The 15,307-nt window shown below is 52.0% G+C and overlaps 2 protein-coding genes across 2 annotated transcripts; one reads left to right on the forward strand and one right to left on the reverse strand.

The window, feature by feature from the left end:
• Positions 1–7,787: 7,787 nt before the first annotated feature.
• LOC124741178 (seminal vesicle major clotting proteins-like) lies at positions 7,788–8,330 on the forward strand. The gene has a single exon (XM_047248683.1). The coding sequence runs from the start codon at positions 7,788–7,790 to the stop codon at positions 8,328–8,330; it is 543 nt and encodes a 180-aa protein (XP_047104639.1).
• Positions 8,331–9,521: 1,191 nt separating this feature from the next.
• On the reverse strand, positions 9,522–11,286 carry LOC124741179 (pinin-like). Its single transcript, XM_047248684.1, has 3 exons — positions 11,280–11,286; positions 10,188–10,837; positions 9,522–10,139 (listed from the first exon to the last, which is right to left on the reverse strand). The coding sequence occupies exons 1-3, from the start codon at positions 11,284–11,286 to the stop codon at positions 9,522–9,524; spliced, it is 1,275 nt and encodes a 424-aa protein (XP_047104640.1).
• Between the last annotated feature and the right edge of the window lie 4,021 nt (positions 11,287–15,307).

The raw sequence follows: 15,307 nt of genomic DNA on the forward strand, positions 1-15,307 counted from the left end.
AAACATTGATATTATTCTAGTTACAGAAGTAAAGGATACTGCACTACACGTTGTATTGGGATATAGCGCTGTAATTAATGCTGGAACTGGAGATGAATTAGAGACCGTGATACTCGCGAAAGAGGGCATAATAGTGGATCACGTTGAAAACTCACATGTAATACAGTTGTAGCTTGTACTGTTTACAACACCTGGCTATTTAATATATATGTTCAACCTGGTAGCAGTAAACTACGTAAACGAGCAGAGTTCCTTTAATTACAAAATTGTCCCTCTCTTCAGATTTCATTAAGGTAATATCATTTTGGCAGAAGATATGAAAGGCATTCTACGTCCAAGAGGTCAATCTCCTAATAGGAACTCTTCTATTGAATTATAAAACGTAAGACAAGAGTACCATTAAATTAACACGTAGAGCATAAAACAGCGACATGGCTGGGTTTACATTAATTATTAACTGCTTGGAAGGTCGCTCGTACAGGCTACACCTGTGGAACAGAGACCAACGTGCTGCACACAGAAGTGTGGCGCAGCAGCTGCACTGAGCACGCTGCACTCGCGTGCACAGCTGATGTGGAGCGACAGGGCGCCCACCACACCAGAAGTCATGACGGACGGAACCTCAACCCTGCACACCTACTGCCAGATGCCGAATGCTGCGACCGTTCCCGCAAAAATATGCAGGACTGGGAAGGTAACTTCACATCCTATATTTCTTTCCTCAGTTTGTGGACAATATGCACGAAAGTAAACTGTCTCCAGAAGGTGTGCTGCCTTTGGGATATGTGCTGTCCTTTGGAGGAGGGCTGTATTTAGGAAATGTGCTGTCTTTGCAAGGTGTCCTGCATTTGCAATGTGTGCAGCCTCCACAAGGTGTGCTGCCTTTGCAAGGCAGTTGTTCTTTGCAAGGTGTTCTCCTTTGCAAGATTTTGTGCCATTGCATTCTGTCCTGTCTTCGCAAGGTGTGCTACTTTCGTGAGGTGTGCTGCCTTTGCAAGCTGTTCTGCCTTGACACAGTGTGTAACCTTCGCAAGGTTTTCTGCCTCTACTATCAGAAGATGTGCTACCTTCACAAAATGTGCTGGCTTCTCAAGGAGTGCTGCTTCACAAGAAATGCTGCATTAGCTAGGTGTGTTGCCTTCACAATATGTGCTGCCTTTGCAAGGTTACCTTGCGGAAGCTGCATATCTGGTGAAGGCAGTCAACCTCTCGAAAGTAGCAAACCTTGCGAAGGTAGCACAGCATGCAAAGGAAGAAGACCATGTGAAGAAATAAGACACTGCAAAGGCAGTACATATTGTGAAGGAGGGCCAACTTGTGAAGGCAGCACACCTTGTGAAGCCAGTGCACTGTATAAATGCAGCATACCGTATGAAGGCAGCACACATTGTGAATAAGCCGGCCGCGGTGGCCGACAGGTTCTAGGCGCTTCAGTCAGGACCTGCGCAACTGCTATGGTCGCTGGTTCGAATCCTGCCTCGGGCATGGATGTGTGTGATGTCCTTAGGTTGGTTAGGTTTCAGTAGTTCGAAGTTCTAGGTGACTGATGACCTCAGATGTTAAGTCCCATAGTGCTCAGAGCCATTTGAACCACATTGCGAAGACAGAATCACTTGTGAAGGCTGCAAACATTGCAAAGGCAGCACACATTGTGAACATAGCACACTTTGCTAAGGCAGCATACCTTGTGAAAGCTGCACAGATTGCGAATGCTGCACACCTTGAAATCACTGCAAGCATTGCAAATACTACAAATTTTATGAAGGATGCACACCTTGTAAAGGCTGCATACCCTGCAAAAGCAGCACATGCTGCAAAGGCGGCACACAATGAAAATGCAACACATGTTCAAATGCAGCACAGACTGCAAAGAGGCACATGCAGCAAAGGAAGCACATGCTGCAAAGGCAGCACATGCTGCAAAGGCAGCACACATTGAGAAGCCTGAAACACACTGGAAAGGCAGCACAAACTGGAAAAGCAGCATATACTGGAAAGGAAGAACACAGTGGAAAGGCGCAGACATTGGTAAGGCATCACAAACTGGATAGGCAACACTCACTGGAAACGCAGAACACACTGCGGAGCCACATCACTTGAAAACCACACACAATGTGAGGCAGCACACGCTGCGACTGCAGCCTTACCAGTGTGTGATGCCTTTTCAGTACGTGGTGCCTTTCTAGTGTGTGGTGCCTTTCCAGTGTGGTTCAAAATGGCTCTGAGCACTATGGGACTTAACATCTATGGTCATCAGCCCCTAGAACTTAGAACTACTTAAACCTAACTAACCTAAGGACAGCACACAACACCCAGTCATCACGAGGCAGAGAAAATCCCTGACCCCGCCAGGAATCGAACCCGAGCGTGGGAAATGAGAACGCTACCGCACGACCACGAGCTGCGGACTCCAGCGTGGTGCTTTCCACTATGTGTGCTTCTCCAGTGTTGCTGCATATTAAATGTGTGCTTCCTTTCCGATGTGTGCTGCCTTCCCAATATGTGCTGCCTTCCCAATGTGTGCTGTCTTTAAAATATGAGGTGACTTTCCAATGTGTGTTGCCTTTCTAATATGTGCTACCTTTGCAACATGTGCTGTCATGGCAGTATGTTCTGCCATTGCAGCGTGCTGCTGCCACAGCAGTGTGTGCTGCTATTGCAGCGTGTTCTGCCGTTGCAGCATGTGCTCCTTTCCAATTTGTGCTGCCTACCATTGTGTGTGGATTTCTAGTGTGCACCGCTTTTCTAGTGACTGCTGCCTATCCAGTTTGTGATGCATTTCCATTGAGTGCTGCCTTTCCAGTGTGTGCTGCATCTCCAGTGAGTGCTGCCTGTCCAGTTTGTGATGCATTCCAGTGTCTGCTGCCTTTATAGTGTGTGTTGCATATCCAAAGTGTGCTGCCTTTATAGTGCGCGCTGCATATCCAGGTTGTGATGCATATCCAGGGTGTGCTGCCTTTCTAGGGTGTGTTGCCCTTCCAGGGTGTGCTGCCTTTCCAGGTTGTGCTGCCTTTCCAGGGTGTGCTGCCTTTCTGGGGTATGCTGGCTTTCCAGAGTATGCTGCCTTTCCATGGTGAGCTGCCTTCCCAGTGTGTGTGATTTGCTGTGTGTGCGGCCTTTCAAGTGTATATTGCTTTCCGATGTATGTGCAAGCATGTGCTGCCTTTGCAGTGTGTATTACCTTTCCAGCATGTGCTACCTTTCCTGCATATCCTGCCAATGTAGCGCATGCTGACATTACCACATGTGCTGCCATAGGACCACATGCTGCCATAGCAGCGAGTGTGGCTATAGAGGCATGTGCTGTTATAGAGGGAGGTGCATGCTGCCTTTGCAGCATTTGCTGAATTCCCAATGTATGCTGCCTTTTCAGCGAGTGCTGGCTATGCTGTGTGTACTGCCATTGCACCAGGTGCTGCCTTATCATCATGTGCTTCACAGCATGTGCAGTGTTTGCAGGGCCTGCTGCCTTTGCAGTGTGTCCTGCCTTTGCAGTGCATGTTTTCTTTGCAGTGCCTACTACCTTTGCAGCGTGTGCTGCATTTAAAGTGCAGGCTGCCTTTGCCATGCATGGTGCCTTTCCTTTGTCTTCTGCTTTTCTAGTGTTTCCGGCCTTTCAGTGTGTGCTGCCTATCCACATTGTGACACTTTACAGTGTGTTGTTATTTCATTGTATGCTTGCTTCCCAGTGCATGCTGGGTTTCAGTGTGCAGTACCTTGCCATTGTGTGACGCCTTTCCGATATGTGCTGAATTTTCAGTTTGTGCTGCCTTTTTCAGCATGGGCTGCCTTTGCAGTGTGTGCTGCCTAGTATTGTGTGCCGCCTTTGTAGCATGTGCTGCCTTTGTAGTGTGTGCTGCCATTGCAGCATGTGCTGCTGTTGCAGCGTTTGCACCCTTTACATGGTGTGCAGTCTTTGTAGCATATGCAGCCTTTATAGCATATGCAGCCATTGCAGCATGTGCTGCCTTTGCAGCTTGTGCTGCCATTCCATTGTGTGCTTGTTTTATAGTGCATATTGCCTTTACAGTGTGTGCTGCCTGCCGCCTTTCCAAGACAGCAAAGACAGTACGATTTCCAAAGGCAGTACACTGTGTGAAGATAGCACACCATGTGTAGACAGCACGACTTGCAAAGATGGCACACCTTGCGAAGACAGCATGTCTTGCCAAGACAGCATGTCATGGCAACACAGCACGACTTGCATACGCAGCACACCTTGTAAAAGCAGTATGACTTACAAAATCAGCTGACCTTGAGGGGACAGCTCAACTTGAGGGGACAGCTCAACTTGAGAGGACAGCTCAACTTGGGACAACAGCACAACTTGTGAGGACAGCACAACTTGCGAGGACAGCACAACTTGCGAGGACAGCAAAGCTTGCGAGGACAGCAAAGCTTTCGAGGACAGCAAGGCTTGCGAGGACAGCACGGCTTGCGAGGACAGCACGGCTTGTGAGGACAGCACAGCTTGCGAGGACAGAACAGCTTGCGAGGCCAGCGAGGCTTGCGAGGACAACACAGCTTACGAGGACAGCTCCACTTGAGAGGACAGCTCAACGTGAGAGGACAGCTCAACTTGAGAGGACAGCTCAACTTTAGAGGACAGCTCAACTTGAGAGGACAGCTCAACTTGAGTGGACAGCTCAACTTGAGAGGACAGCTCAACTTGAGAGGAAAGCTCAACTTGAGAGGACAGCTCAACTTGAGAGGACAGCACAACTTGAGAGGACAGCACAACTTGAGAGGACAGCTCAACTTGAGAGGACAGCTCAACTTGAGAGGACAGCTCAACTTGAGAGGGCAGTTCAACATGAGAGGGCAGCTCAGCTTAACAGGACTGCTCAACTTGAGAGGACACCACTACTTGAGAGGAAAGCACAACTTTCGAGGACAGCAAAGCTTGCGAGGACAGCACAGCTTGCGAGGACAGCATGGCTTGCGAGGACAGCACGGCTTGCGTGGACAGCACGGCTTGCGAGGACAGCACAGCTTGCGAGGACAGCTCAATATGAGAGAACAACTCAACTTCAGAGGACAGCTCAACTTGAGAGGACAGCTCAACTTGAGAGGACAGTCCAACTGAAGAGGACAGCTCAACTTTAAAGGACAGCACAACTTGCGAGGACAGCACAACTTGCGAGGACAGCAAAGCTTGCGATGACAGTACGGCTTGCGAGGACAGCACGGCTTGCGTGGACAGCACGGCTTCCGACGACAGCACGGCTTGCGAGGACAGCATGGCTTGCGAGGACAGCACAGCTTGCGAGGACAGCATTACTTGAGAGGACAGCTCAACTTGAGAGGACAGCTCAACTTGAGAGGACAGCTCAACTTGAGAGGACAGCTCATCTAGAGAGGACAGCTCATCTAGAGAGGACAGCTCAACTTCAGAGGACAGCTCAACTTGAAGGAGAGCTCAACTTGAGAGGACATCTCAGTTTGAGAGGTCAGCTCAACTTGAGAGGACAGCTCAACTTTAGAGGACAGCTCATCTTCAAAGGACAGCTCAAGTTGAGAGGACAGCTCTACTAGAGAGGACAGCTCAACTTGAGAGGACAGCACGGCTTGCGAGAACAGCACAGCTTGCGAGGACAGCACAGCTTGCGAGGACAGCATTACTTGAGAGGACAGCTCAACTTGAGAGGACAGCTCAACTTTGGAAGACAGCTCAACTTAAGAGGGCAGCTCAACTTGAGAGGGCAGCTCAACTTGAGAGGGCAGCTCAACTTGAGAGGGCAGCTCAACTTGAGAGGGCAGCTCAACTTTCGAGGACAGCTCAACTTGAGAGGACAGCTCAACTTGAGAGGACAGCACAACTTGCGAGGACTGCAAAACTTGCGAGGACAGCAAAGGTCGCGAGGACAGCAAAGCTCGCGAGGACAGCAAAGCTCGCGAGGACAGCAAAGCTCGCGAGGAGAGCACGGCTTGCAAGGACAGCACGGCTCGCGAGGACAGCACGCCTCGCGAGGACAACACGGCTTGCGAGGACAGCACGGCTTGCGAGGACACCACGGCTCGCGAGGACAGCACGGTATGTGAGGACAGCACATCTCGCGAGGACAGTACGGCTTGCGAGGACAGCACGGCTTGCGAGGACAGCACAGCTTGCGAAGACAGCACAGCTTGCGAGGACAGCACAGCTTGCGAGGACAGCTCAACTTGAGAGGACAGCTCAACTTGAGAGGACAGCTCAACTTGAGAGGACAGCTCAACTTGAGAGGACAATTGAACTTGAGAGGACAGCTCATCTAGAGAGGACAGCTCATCTAGAGAAGACAGCTCAACTTTAGAGGACAGGTCAACTTGAGAGGACAGCTCAACTTGAGAGGACAGCTCAACTAGAGATGACAGCTCAACTAGAGAGGTCAGCTCAACATGATAGGACAGCTCAACTTGAGAGGACAGCTCAACTTGAGAGGACAGCTCAACTAGAGAGGACAGCTCAACTTGAGAGGACAGCTCAACTTGAGAGGACAGCTCAACTTGAGAGGACAGCTCAACTTGAGAGGACAGCTCAACTTGAGAGGACAGCTCAACTTGAGAGGACAGCTCAACTTGAGAGGACAGCACAACCTGAGAGGACAGCACAACTTGAGAGGACAGCTCAACTTGAGAGGGCAGCTCAACTTGAGAGGACAGCTCAACTTGAGAGGACAGCCCAACTTGAGAGGACAGCACTACTTGAGAGGAAAGCACAACATGCGAGGACAGCAAAGCTTGCGAAGACAGCACGGCTGGCGAGGACAGCACGGCTTGCGAGGACAGCAAGGCTTGCGATGACAGCACAGCTTGCGAGGACAGTACAGCTTGCGAGGACAGCACAGCTTGTGAGGACAGCACAGCTTGCGAGGACAGCACAGCTAGCGAGGACAGCACAGCTTGCCAGGACAGCACAGCTTGCGAGGACAGCACAGCTTGCGAGGACAGCACAGCTTGCGAGGACAGGACAGCTTGCGAGGACAGCACAGCTTGCGAGGACAGCACAGGTTGCGAGGACCGCACAGGTTGCGAGGACAGCACTGCTTGGGAGGACAGCACGACTTGCGAGGACAGCACAGCTTGCGAGGACAGCACGGCTTGCGAGGACATCACAGCTTGCGAGGACAGCACAGCTTGCGAGGACAGCATAGCTTGTGAGGACAGGACAGCTTGCGAGGACAGCACAGCTTGCGAGGACGGCTCAGCTTGCGAGGACGGCACAGCTTGCGAGGACGGCACAGCTTGCAAGGACATCACAGCTTGCGAGGACAGCTCAACTTGAGAGGACAGCTCAACTTGAGAGGACAGCTCAACTTGAGAGGACAGCTCAACTTCAGAGGACAGCTCAACTTGAGAGCTCAGCTCAGCTTCAGAGGGCAGCTCAACTTGAGAGGGCAGCTCAACTTGAGAGGGCAGCTCAACTTGAGTGTACAGCTCAACTTGAGAGGAAATCTCAACCTGAGAGGACACCTCAACCTGAGAGGACAGCACAACTTGAGAGGACAGCACAACTTGCGAGGACAGGAGAGCTTGCGAGGACAGCAAAGCTTGTGAGGACAGCAAAGCTTGTGAGGACAGCACGGCTTGGGAGGACAGCAAGGCTTGCGTGGACAGCACGGCTTGCGTGGACAGCACGGCTTCCGAGGACAGCATGGCTTGCAAGGACAGCACCGCTTGCGAGGACAGCATGGCTTGCAAGGACAGCACAGCTTGCGAGGACAGCACAGCTTGCGAGGAGAGCACAGCTTGCGAGGACAGCACAGCTTGCGAGGACAGCACAGCTTTTGAGGACAGCACAGCTTGCGATGACAGCACAACTTGCGAGGACAGCACGGCTTGTGAGGACAGCTCAACTTGAGAGGACAGCTCAACTTGATAGGACAGCTCAACTTGAGAGGACAGCTCATCTAGAGAGGACAGCTCATCTAGAGAGGACAGCTCAACATCAGAGGACAGCTCAACTTGAAGGAGAGGTCAACTTGAGAGGACATCTCAACTTGAGAGGGCAGCTCAACTTGAGAGGGCAGCTCAACTTGAGAGGGCAGCTCAACTTGAGAGGGCAGCTCAACTTGAGAGGGCAGCTCATTTTGAGAGGGCAGCTCAACTTGAGAGGGCAGCTCAACTTGAGTGTACAGCTCAACTTGAGAGGAAATCTCAACCTGAGAGGACACCTCAACCTGAGAGGACAGCTCAACTTGAGAGGACAGCTCAACTTGAGAGGACAGCTCATCTTGAGTGGACAGCTCAACTTGAAAGGACAGCACAACTTGAGAGGACAGCTCAACTTGAGAGGACAGCTCAACTTGAGAAGACAGCTCAACCTGAGAGGACAGCTTAACTTGAGATGACAGCTCAACTTGAGAGGGCAGCTCAACTTGAGAGGACAGCACTACTTGAGAGGAAAGCACAACTTGCGAGGACAGCACAACTTGCGAGGACAGCAAAGCTTGCGAGGACAGCACAGCTTGCCAGGACAGCACGGCTTTCTAGGACAGCACAGCTTGAGAGAAAACCACAGCCTGCGAGGACAGCACAGCTTGCGAGGACAGCACAGCTTGCGAGAGCAGCACAGCTTGCAGGGACAGCACAGCTTGCGAGGACAGCACAGCTTGTGGGGACAGCACAGCTGGCGGGGACAGCACAGCTTGCGGGGACGGCACAGCTTGCGGGGACGGCACAGCTTGCGGGGTCAGCACAGCTTGTGGGGACAGCACAGCTTGCGGGGACAGCACACCTTGCGGGGACAGCACAGATTGCGAGGACATCTCAACTTGGGAGGACAGCTCAACCTGAGAGGAAAGCTCAACCTGAGAGGACAACTCAGCTACAGAGGACAGCTCAACTTTAGAGGACAGCTCAACTTGAGAGGACAGCACAACTTGCGAGGACAGCACAACTTGCGAGGACAGCAAAGCTTGCGAGGACAGCAAAGCTTGTGAGGACAGCACGGCTTGCGAGGACAGCACGACTTGCGAGGACAGCACAGCTTGCGAGGACAGCATGGCTTGCAAGGACAGCACGGCTTGCGAGGACAACACAGCTTGCGAGGAGAGCACAGCATGCGAGGATAGCTCAACTTAAGAGGACAGCTGAACTTCAGAGGACAGCTCAACTTCAGAGGACAGCTTAACTTGAGAGGACAGCTCAACTTGAGAGGGCAGCTCAACTTGAGAGGACAGCTCAACTTGAGAGGACAGCTCATCTAGAGAGGACAGCTCATCTAGAGAGGACAGCTCAACATCAGAGGACAGCTCAACTTGAAGGAGAGGTCAACTTGAGATGACATCTCAACTTGAAAGGACAGCTCAACTTGAGAGGACAGCTTAACTTTTGAGGACAGCTCAACATGAGAGGACAGCTCAACTTGAGTGGACAGCTCAACTAGAGAGGACAGCACAACTAGAGAGGGCAGCTCATCTTGAGAGGACAGCTCAACTTGAGAGGACGGATCAACATCAGAGGACAGCTCAACTTGAGAGGGCAGCTCAACTTGAGAGGGCAGCTCAACTTGAGAGGGCAGCTCAACTTGAGAGGGCAGCTCAACGAGAAGGCAGCTCAACTTGAGAGGGCAGCTCAACTTGAGAGGGCAGCTCAACTTGAGAGGGCAGCTCAACTTGAGTGTACAGCTCAACTTGAGAGAAAATCTCAACCTGAGAGGACACCTCAACCTGAGAGGACAGCTCAACTTGAGAGGACAGTCCAACTGTAGAGGACAGCTCAACAGTAGAGGACAGCTCAACTAGAGAGGACAGCTCAACTAGAGAGGACAGCTCAACTAGGGAAGACAGCTCAACTAGAGAGGACAGCTCAACTAGAGAGGACAAATCAACTAGAGAAGACAGCTCAACTTGAGAGGACAGCTTAACTTTAGAGGACAGCTCAACTTGAGAGGACAGCTCAACTTGAGAGGACAGCTCAACTTGAGAGGACAGCTCAACCTGAGATGACAGCTCAACTTGAGAGGACAGCTCAACTTGAGAGGACAGCTCAACTTGAGAGGACAGCTCAACTAGAGAGGACAGCTCAACTAGAGAGGACAGCTCAACTTGAGAGGACAGCACAACTTGCGAGGACAGCACAACTTGTGCGGACAGCACAGCTTGCACCGACAGCAAAGCTTGCACCGACAGCAAAGCTTGCACGGACAGCACGGCTTGCTATGACAGCACGGATTGCGACGACAGCACGGCTTGCGAGGACAGCACGGCTTGCGAGGACAGCACAGCTTGAGAGAGCAGCACAGCTTGCAGGGACAGCACAGCTTGCGAGGACAACACAGGTTGCGGGGACAGCACAGCTTGCGGGGACAGCACAGCTTGCGGGGACAGCACACCTTCCGGGGACAGCACAGATTGCGAGGACAGCTCAACTTGAGAGGACAGCTCAACCTGAGAGGAAAGCTCAACCTGAGAGGACAGCTCAACTAGAGAGGACAGCTCAACTTTAGAGGACAGCTCAACTTGAGAGGACAGCTCAACTTGAGAGGACAGCTCAACTTGAGAGGGCAGCTCAACTTGAGAGGGCAGCTCAACTTCAGAGGGCAGCTCAATTTCAGAGGGCAGCTCAGCTTGAGAGGGCAGCTCAACTTGAGAGGGCAGCTCAACTTGAGAGGACAGCTCAATTTGAGAGGACAGCACAACTTGAGAGGACAGCACAACTTGCGAGGACAGCACAACTTGGGCGGACACCACAGCTTGCGCCGACAGCAAAGCTTGCACTGACAGCAAAGCTTGCAAGGACAGCACGGCTTGCGAGGACAGCACGGATTGCGACGACAGCACGGCTTGCGAGGACAGCACGGCTTGCGAGGACAGCACAGGTTGCGAGAGCAGCTCAACTTGAGAGGACAGGTCAACTTAAAAGGGCAGCTCAACTTCAGAGGGCAGCTCAACTTGAGAGGGCAGCTCAACTTGAGAATGCAGCTCAACTTGAGAGGGCAGCTCAACTTGAGTGTAAAGCTCAACTTGAGAGGAAATCTCATCTTGAGAGGCAGCTCAACTTGAGAGGACAGCTCAACTTAAAAGGGCAGCTCAACTTCAGAGGGCAGCTCAACTTGAGAGGGCAGCTCAACTTGATAGGGCAGCTCAACTTGAGAGGACAGCTCAACTTGAGAGGACAGCTCAACTAGAGAGGACAGCACAACTTAAGAGGACAGCTCAACTTAAAAGGGCAGCTCAACTTCAGAGGGCAGCTCAACTTGAGAATGCAGCTCAACTTGAGAGGGCAGCTCAACTTGAGAGGGCAGCTCAACTTGAGTGTACAGCTCAACTTGAGAGGACAGCTCAACTAGAGAGGACAGCTCATCTTGAGAGGATAGCTCAACTTGAGAGGACAGCTCAACTTAAGAGGAGAGCTCAACTTAAAAGGGCAGCTCAACTTCAGAGGGCAGCTCAACTTGAGAGGGCAGCTCAACTTGATAGGGCAGCTCAACTTGAGAGGGTAGCTCAACTTGAGTGTACAGCTCAACTTGAGAGGAAATCTCAAGCTGAGAGGACACCTCAACCTGAGAGGACAGCTCAACTTGAGAGGACAGTCCAACTGTAGAGGACAGCAGAACTGTAGAGGACAGCAGAACTGTAGAGGACAGCTCAATTTGAGAGGACACCTCAACTTGAGAGGACAGCTCAACTTGAGAGGACAGCTCAACTTGAGAGGACAGCTCAACTTGAGAGGACAGCTCAACTTGAGAGGACAGCACAACTTGAGAGGACAGCACAACTTGCGAGGACGGCACAACTTGCGAGGACAGCAAAGCTTGCGAGGACAGCAAAGCTTGTGTGGACAGCAAAACTTGTGAGGACAGCACGGCTTGCGAGGACAGCAAGGCTTGCGTGGACAGCATGGCTTCCGAGGACAGCACGGCTTGCGAGGACAGCACGGCTTGTGAGGACAGCATGGCTTGCGAGGACAGCACGGCTTGCGAGGACAGCACGGCTTGCTAGGACAGCACAGCTTGCGAGGACAGCACAGCTTGAGAGGACAGCACAGCTTGCAAGGACAGCACAGCTTGCGATGACAGCACAACTTGCGAGGACAGCACGGCTTGCGAGGACAGCTCAACTTGAGAGGACAGCTCAACTTGAGAGGACAGCTCAACTTGAGAGGACAGCTCAACCTGAGAGGACAGCTCAACTTGAGAGGACAGCTTAACTTGAGAGGACAGCTCAACTTGAGAGGGCAGCTCAACTTGAGAGGACAGCTCAACTTGAGAGGACAGCTCATCTACAGAGGACAGCTCATCTAGAGAGGACAGCTCAACATCAGAGGACAGCTCAACTTGAAGGAGAGGTCAACTTGAGAGGACATCTCAACTTGAGAGGGCAGCTCAACTTGAGAGGGCAGCTCAACTTGAGAGGGCAGCTCAACTTGAGTGTACAGCTCAACTTGAGAGAAAATCTCAACCTGAGAGGACACCTCAACCTGAGAGGACAGCTCAACTTGAGAGGACAGTCCAACTGTAGAGGACAGCTCAACAGTAGAGGACAGCTCAACTAGAGAGGACAGCTCAACTAGAGAGGACAGCTCAACTAGGGAAGACAGCTCAACTAGAGAGGACAGCTCAACTAGAGAGGACAAATCAACTAGAGAAGACAGCTCAACTTGAGAGGACAGCTTAACTTTAGAGGACAGCTCAACTTGAGAGGACAGCTCAACTTGAGAGGACAGCTCAACTTGAGAGGACAGCTCAACCTGAGATGACAGCTCAACTTGAGAGGACAGCTCAACTTGAGAGGACAGCTCAACTTGAGAGGACAGCTCAACTAGAGAGGACAGCTCAACTAGAGAGGACAGCTCAACTTGAGAGGACAGCACAACTTGCGAGGACAGCACAACTTGTGCGGACAGCACAGCTTGCACCGACAGCAAAGCTTGCACCGACAGCAAAGCTTGCACGGACAGCACGGCTTGCTATGACAGCACAGATTGCGACGACAGCACGGCTTGCGAGGACAGCACGGCTTGCGAGGACAGCACAGCTTGAGAGAGCAGCACAGCTTGCAGGGACAGCACAGCTTGCGAGGACAACACAGGTTGCGGGGACAGCACAGCTTGCGGGGACAGCACAGCTTGCGGGGACAGCACACCTTGCGGGGACAGCACAGATTGCGAGGACAGCTCAACTTGAGAGGACAGCTCAACCTGAGAGGAAAGCTCAACCTGAGAGGACAGCTCAACTAGAGAGGACAGCTCAACTTTAGAGGACAGCTCAACTTGAGAGGACAGCTCAACTTGAGAGGACAGCTCAACTTGAGAGGGCAGCTCAACTTGAGAGGGCAGCTCAACTTCAGAGGGCAGCTCAATTTCAGAGGGCAGCTCAGCTTGAGAGGGCAGCTCAACTTGAGAGGGCAGCTCAACTTGAGAGGACAGCTCAATTTGAGAGGACAGCACAACTTGAGAGGACAGCACAACTTGCGAGGACAGCACAACTTGGGCGGACACCACAGCTTGCGCCGACAGCAAAGCTTGCACTGACAGCAAAGCTTGCAAGGACAGCACGGCTTGCGAGGACAGCACGGATTGCGACGACAGCACGGCTTGCGAGGACAGCACGGCTTGCGAGGACAGCACAGGTTGCGAGAGCAGCTCAACTTGAGAGGACAGGTCAACTTAAAAGGGCAGCTCAACTTCAGAGGGCAGCTCAACTTGAGAGGGCAGCTCAACTTGAGAATGCAGCTCAACTTGAGAGGGCAGCTCAACTTGAGTGTAAAGCTCAACTTGAGAGGAAATCTCATCTTGAGAGGCAGCTCAACTTGAGAGGACAGCTCAACTTAAAAGGGCAGCTCAACTTCAGAGGGCAGCTCAACTTGAGAGGGCAGCTCAACTTGATAGGGCAGCTCAACTTGAGAGGACAGCTCAACTTGAGAGGACAGCTCAACTAGAGAGGACAGCACAACTTAAGAGGACAGCTCAACTTAAAAGGGCAGCTCAACTTCAGAGGGCAGCTCAATTTGAGAATGCAGCTCAACTTGAGAGGGCAGCTCAACTTGAGAGGGCAGCTCAACTTGAGTGTACAGCTCAACTTGAGAGGACAGCTCAACTAGAGAGGACAGCTCATCTTGAGAGGATAGCTCAACTTGAGAGGACAGCTCAACTTAAGAGGAGAGCTCAACTTAAAAGGGCAGCTCAACTTCAGAGGGCAGCTCAACTTGAGAGGGCAGCTCAACTTGATAGGGCAGCTCAACTTGAGAGGGTAGCTCAACTTGAGTGTACAGCTCAACTTGAGAGGAAATCTCAAGCTGAGAGGACACCTCAACCTGAGAGGACAGCTCAACTTGAGAGGACAGTCCAACTGTAGAGGACAGCAGAACTGTAGAGGACAGCAGAACTGTAGAGGACAGCTCAACTTGAGAGGACACCTCAACTTGAGAGGACAGCTCAACTTGAGAGGACAGCTCAACTTGAGAGGACAGCTCAACTTGAGAGGACAGCTCAACTTGAGAGGACAGCACAACTTGAGAGGACAGCACAACTTGCGAGGACAGCACAACTTGCGAGGACAGCAAAGCTTGCGAGGACAGCAAAGCTTGTGTGGACAGCAAAACTTGTGAGGACAGCACGGCTTGCGAGGACAGCAAGGCTTGCGTGGACAGCATGGCTTCCGAGGACAGCACGGCTTGCGAGGACAGCACGGCTTGTGAGGACAGCATGGCTTGCGAGGACAGCACGGCTTGCGAGGACAGCACGGCTTGCTAGGACAGCACAGCTTGCGAGGACAGCACAGCTCGAGAGGACAGCACAGCTTGCAAGGACAGCACAGCTTGCGATGACAGCACAACTTGCGAGGACAGCACGGCTTGCGAGGACAGCTCAACTTGAGAGGACAGCTCAACTTGAGAGGACAGCTCAACTTGAGAGGACAGCTCAACCTGAGAGGACAGCTCAACTTGAGAGGACAGCTTAACTTGAGAGGACAGCTCAACTGGAGAGGGCAGCTCAACTTGAGAGGACAGCTCAACTTGAGAGGACAGCTCATCTACAGAGGACAGCTCATCTAGAGAGGACAGCTCAACATCAGAGGACAGCTCAACTTGAAGGAGAGGTCAACTTGAGAGGACATCTCAACTTGAGAGGGCAGCTCAACTTGAGAGGGCAGCTCAACTTGAGAGGGCAGCTCAACTTGAGTGTACAGCTCAACTTGAGAGAAAATCTCAACCTGAGAGGACACCTCAACCTGAGAGGACAGCTCAACTTGAGAGGACAGTCCAACTGTAGAGGACAGCTCAACAGTAGAGGACAGCTCAACTAGAGAGGACAGCTCAACTAGAGAGGACAGCTCAACTAGGGAAGACAGCTCAACTAGAGAGGACAGCTCAACTAGAGAGGA

This window comes from Schistocerca piceifrons, unplaced genomic scaffold, assembly GCF_021461385.2.
Source record: "Schistocerca piceifrons isolate TAMUIC-IGC-003096 unplaced genomic scaffold, iqSchPice1.1 HiC_scaffold_1881, whole genome shotgun sequence".
Classification (NCBI taxonomy): domain Eukaryota; kingdom Metazoa; phylum Arthropoda; class Insecta; order Orthoptera; family Acrididae; genus Schistocerca; species Schistocerca piceifrons.

Coding starts and splice junctions, on each gene's coding strand:
- LOC124741178 (XM_047248683.1), top strand. CDS start 7,788: ATGACAGCACAACTTGCGAGGACAGCACGGCTTGTGAGGACAGCTCAA.
- LOC124741179 (XM_047248684.1), bottom strand. Junction 10,140..10,187: donor CTGTGCTGTCCTCGCAAGCC/GTGCTGTCCTCG, acceptor GTGCTGTCATAG/CAAGCCGTGCTGTCCGTGCA.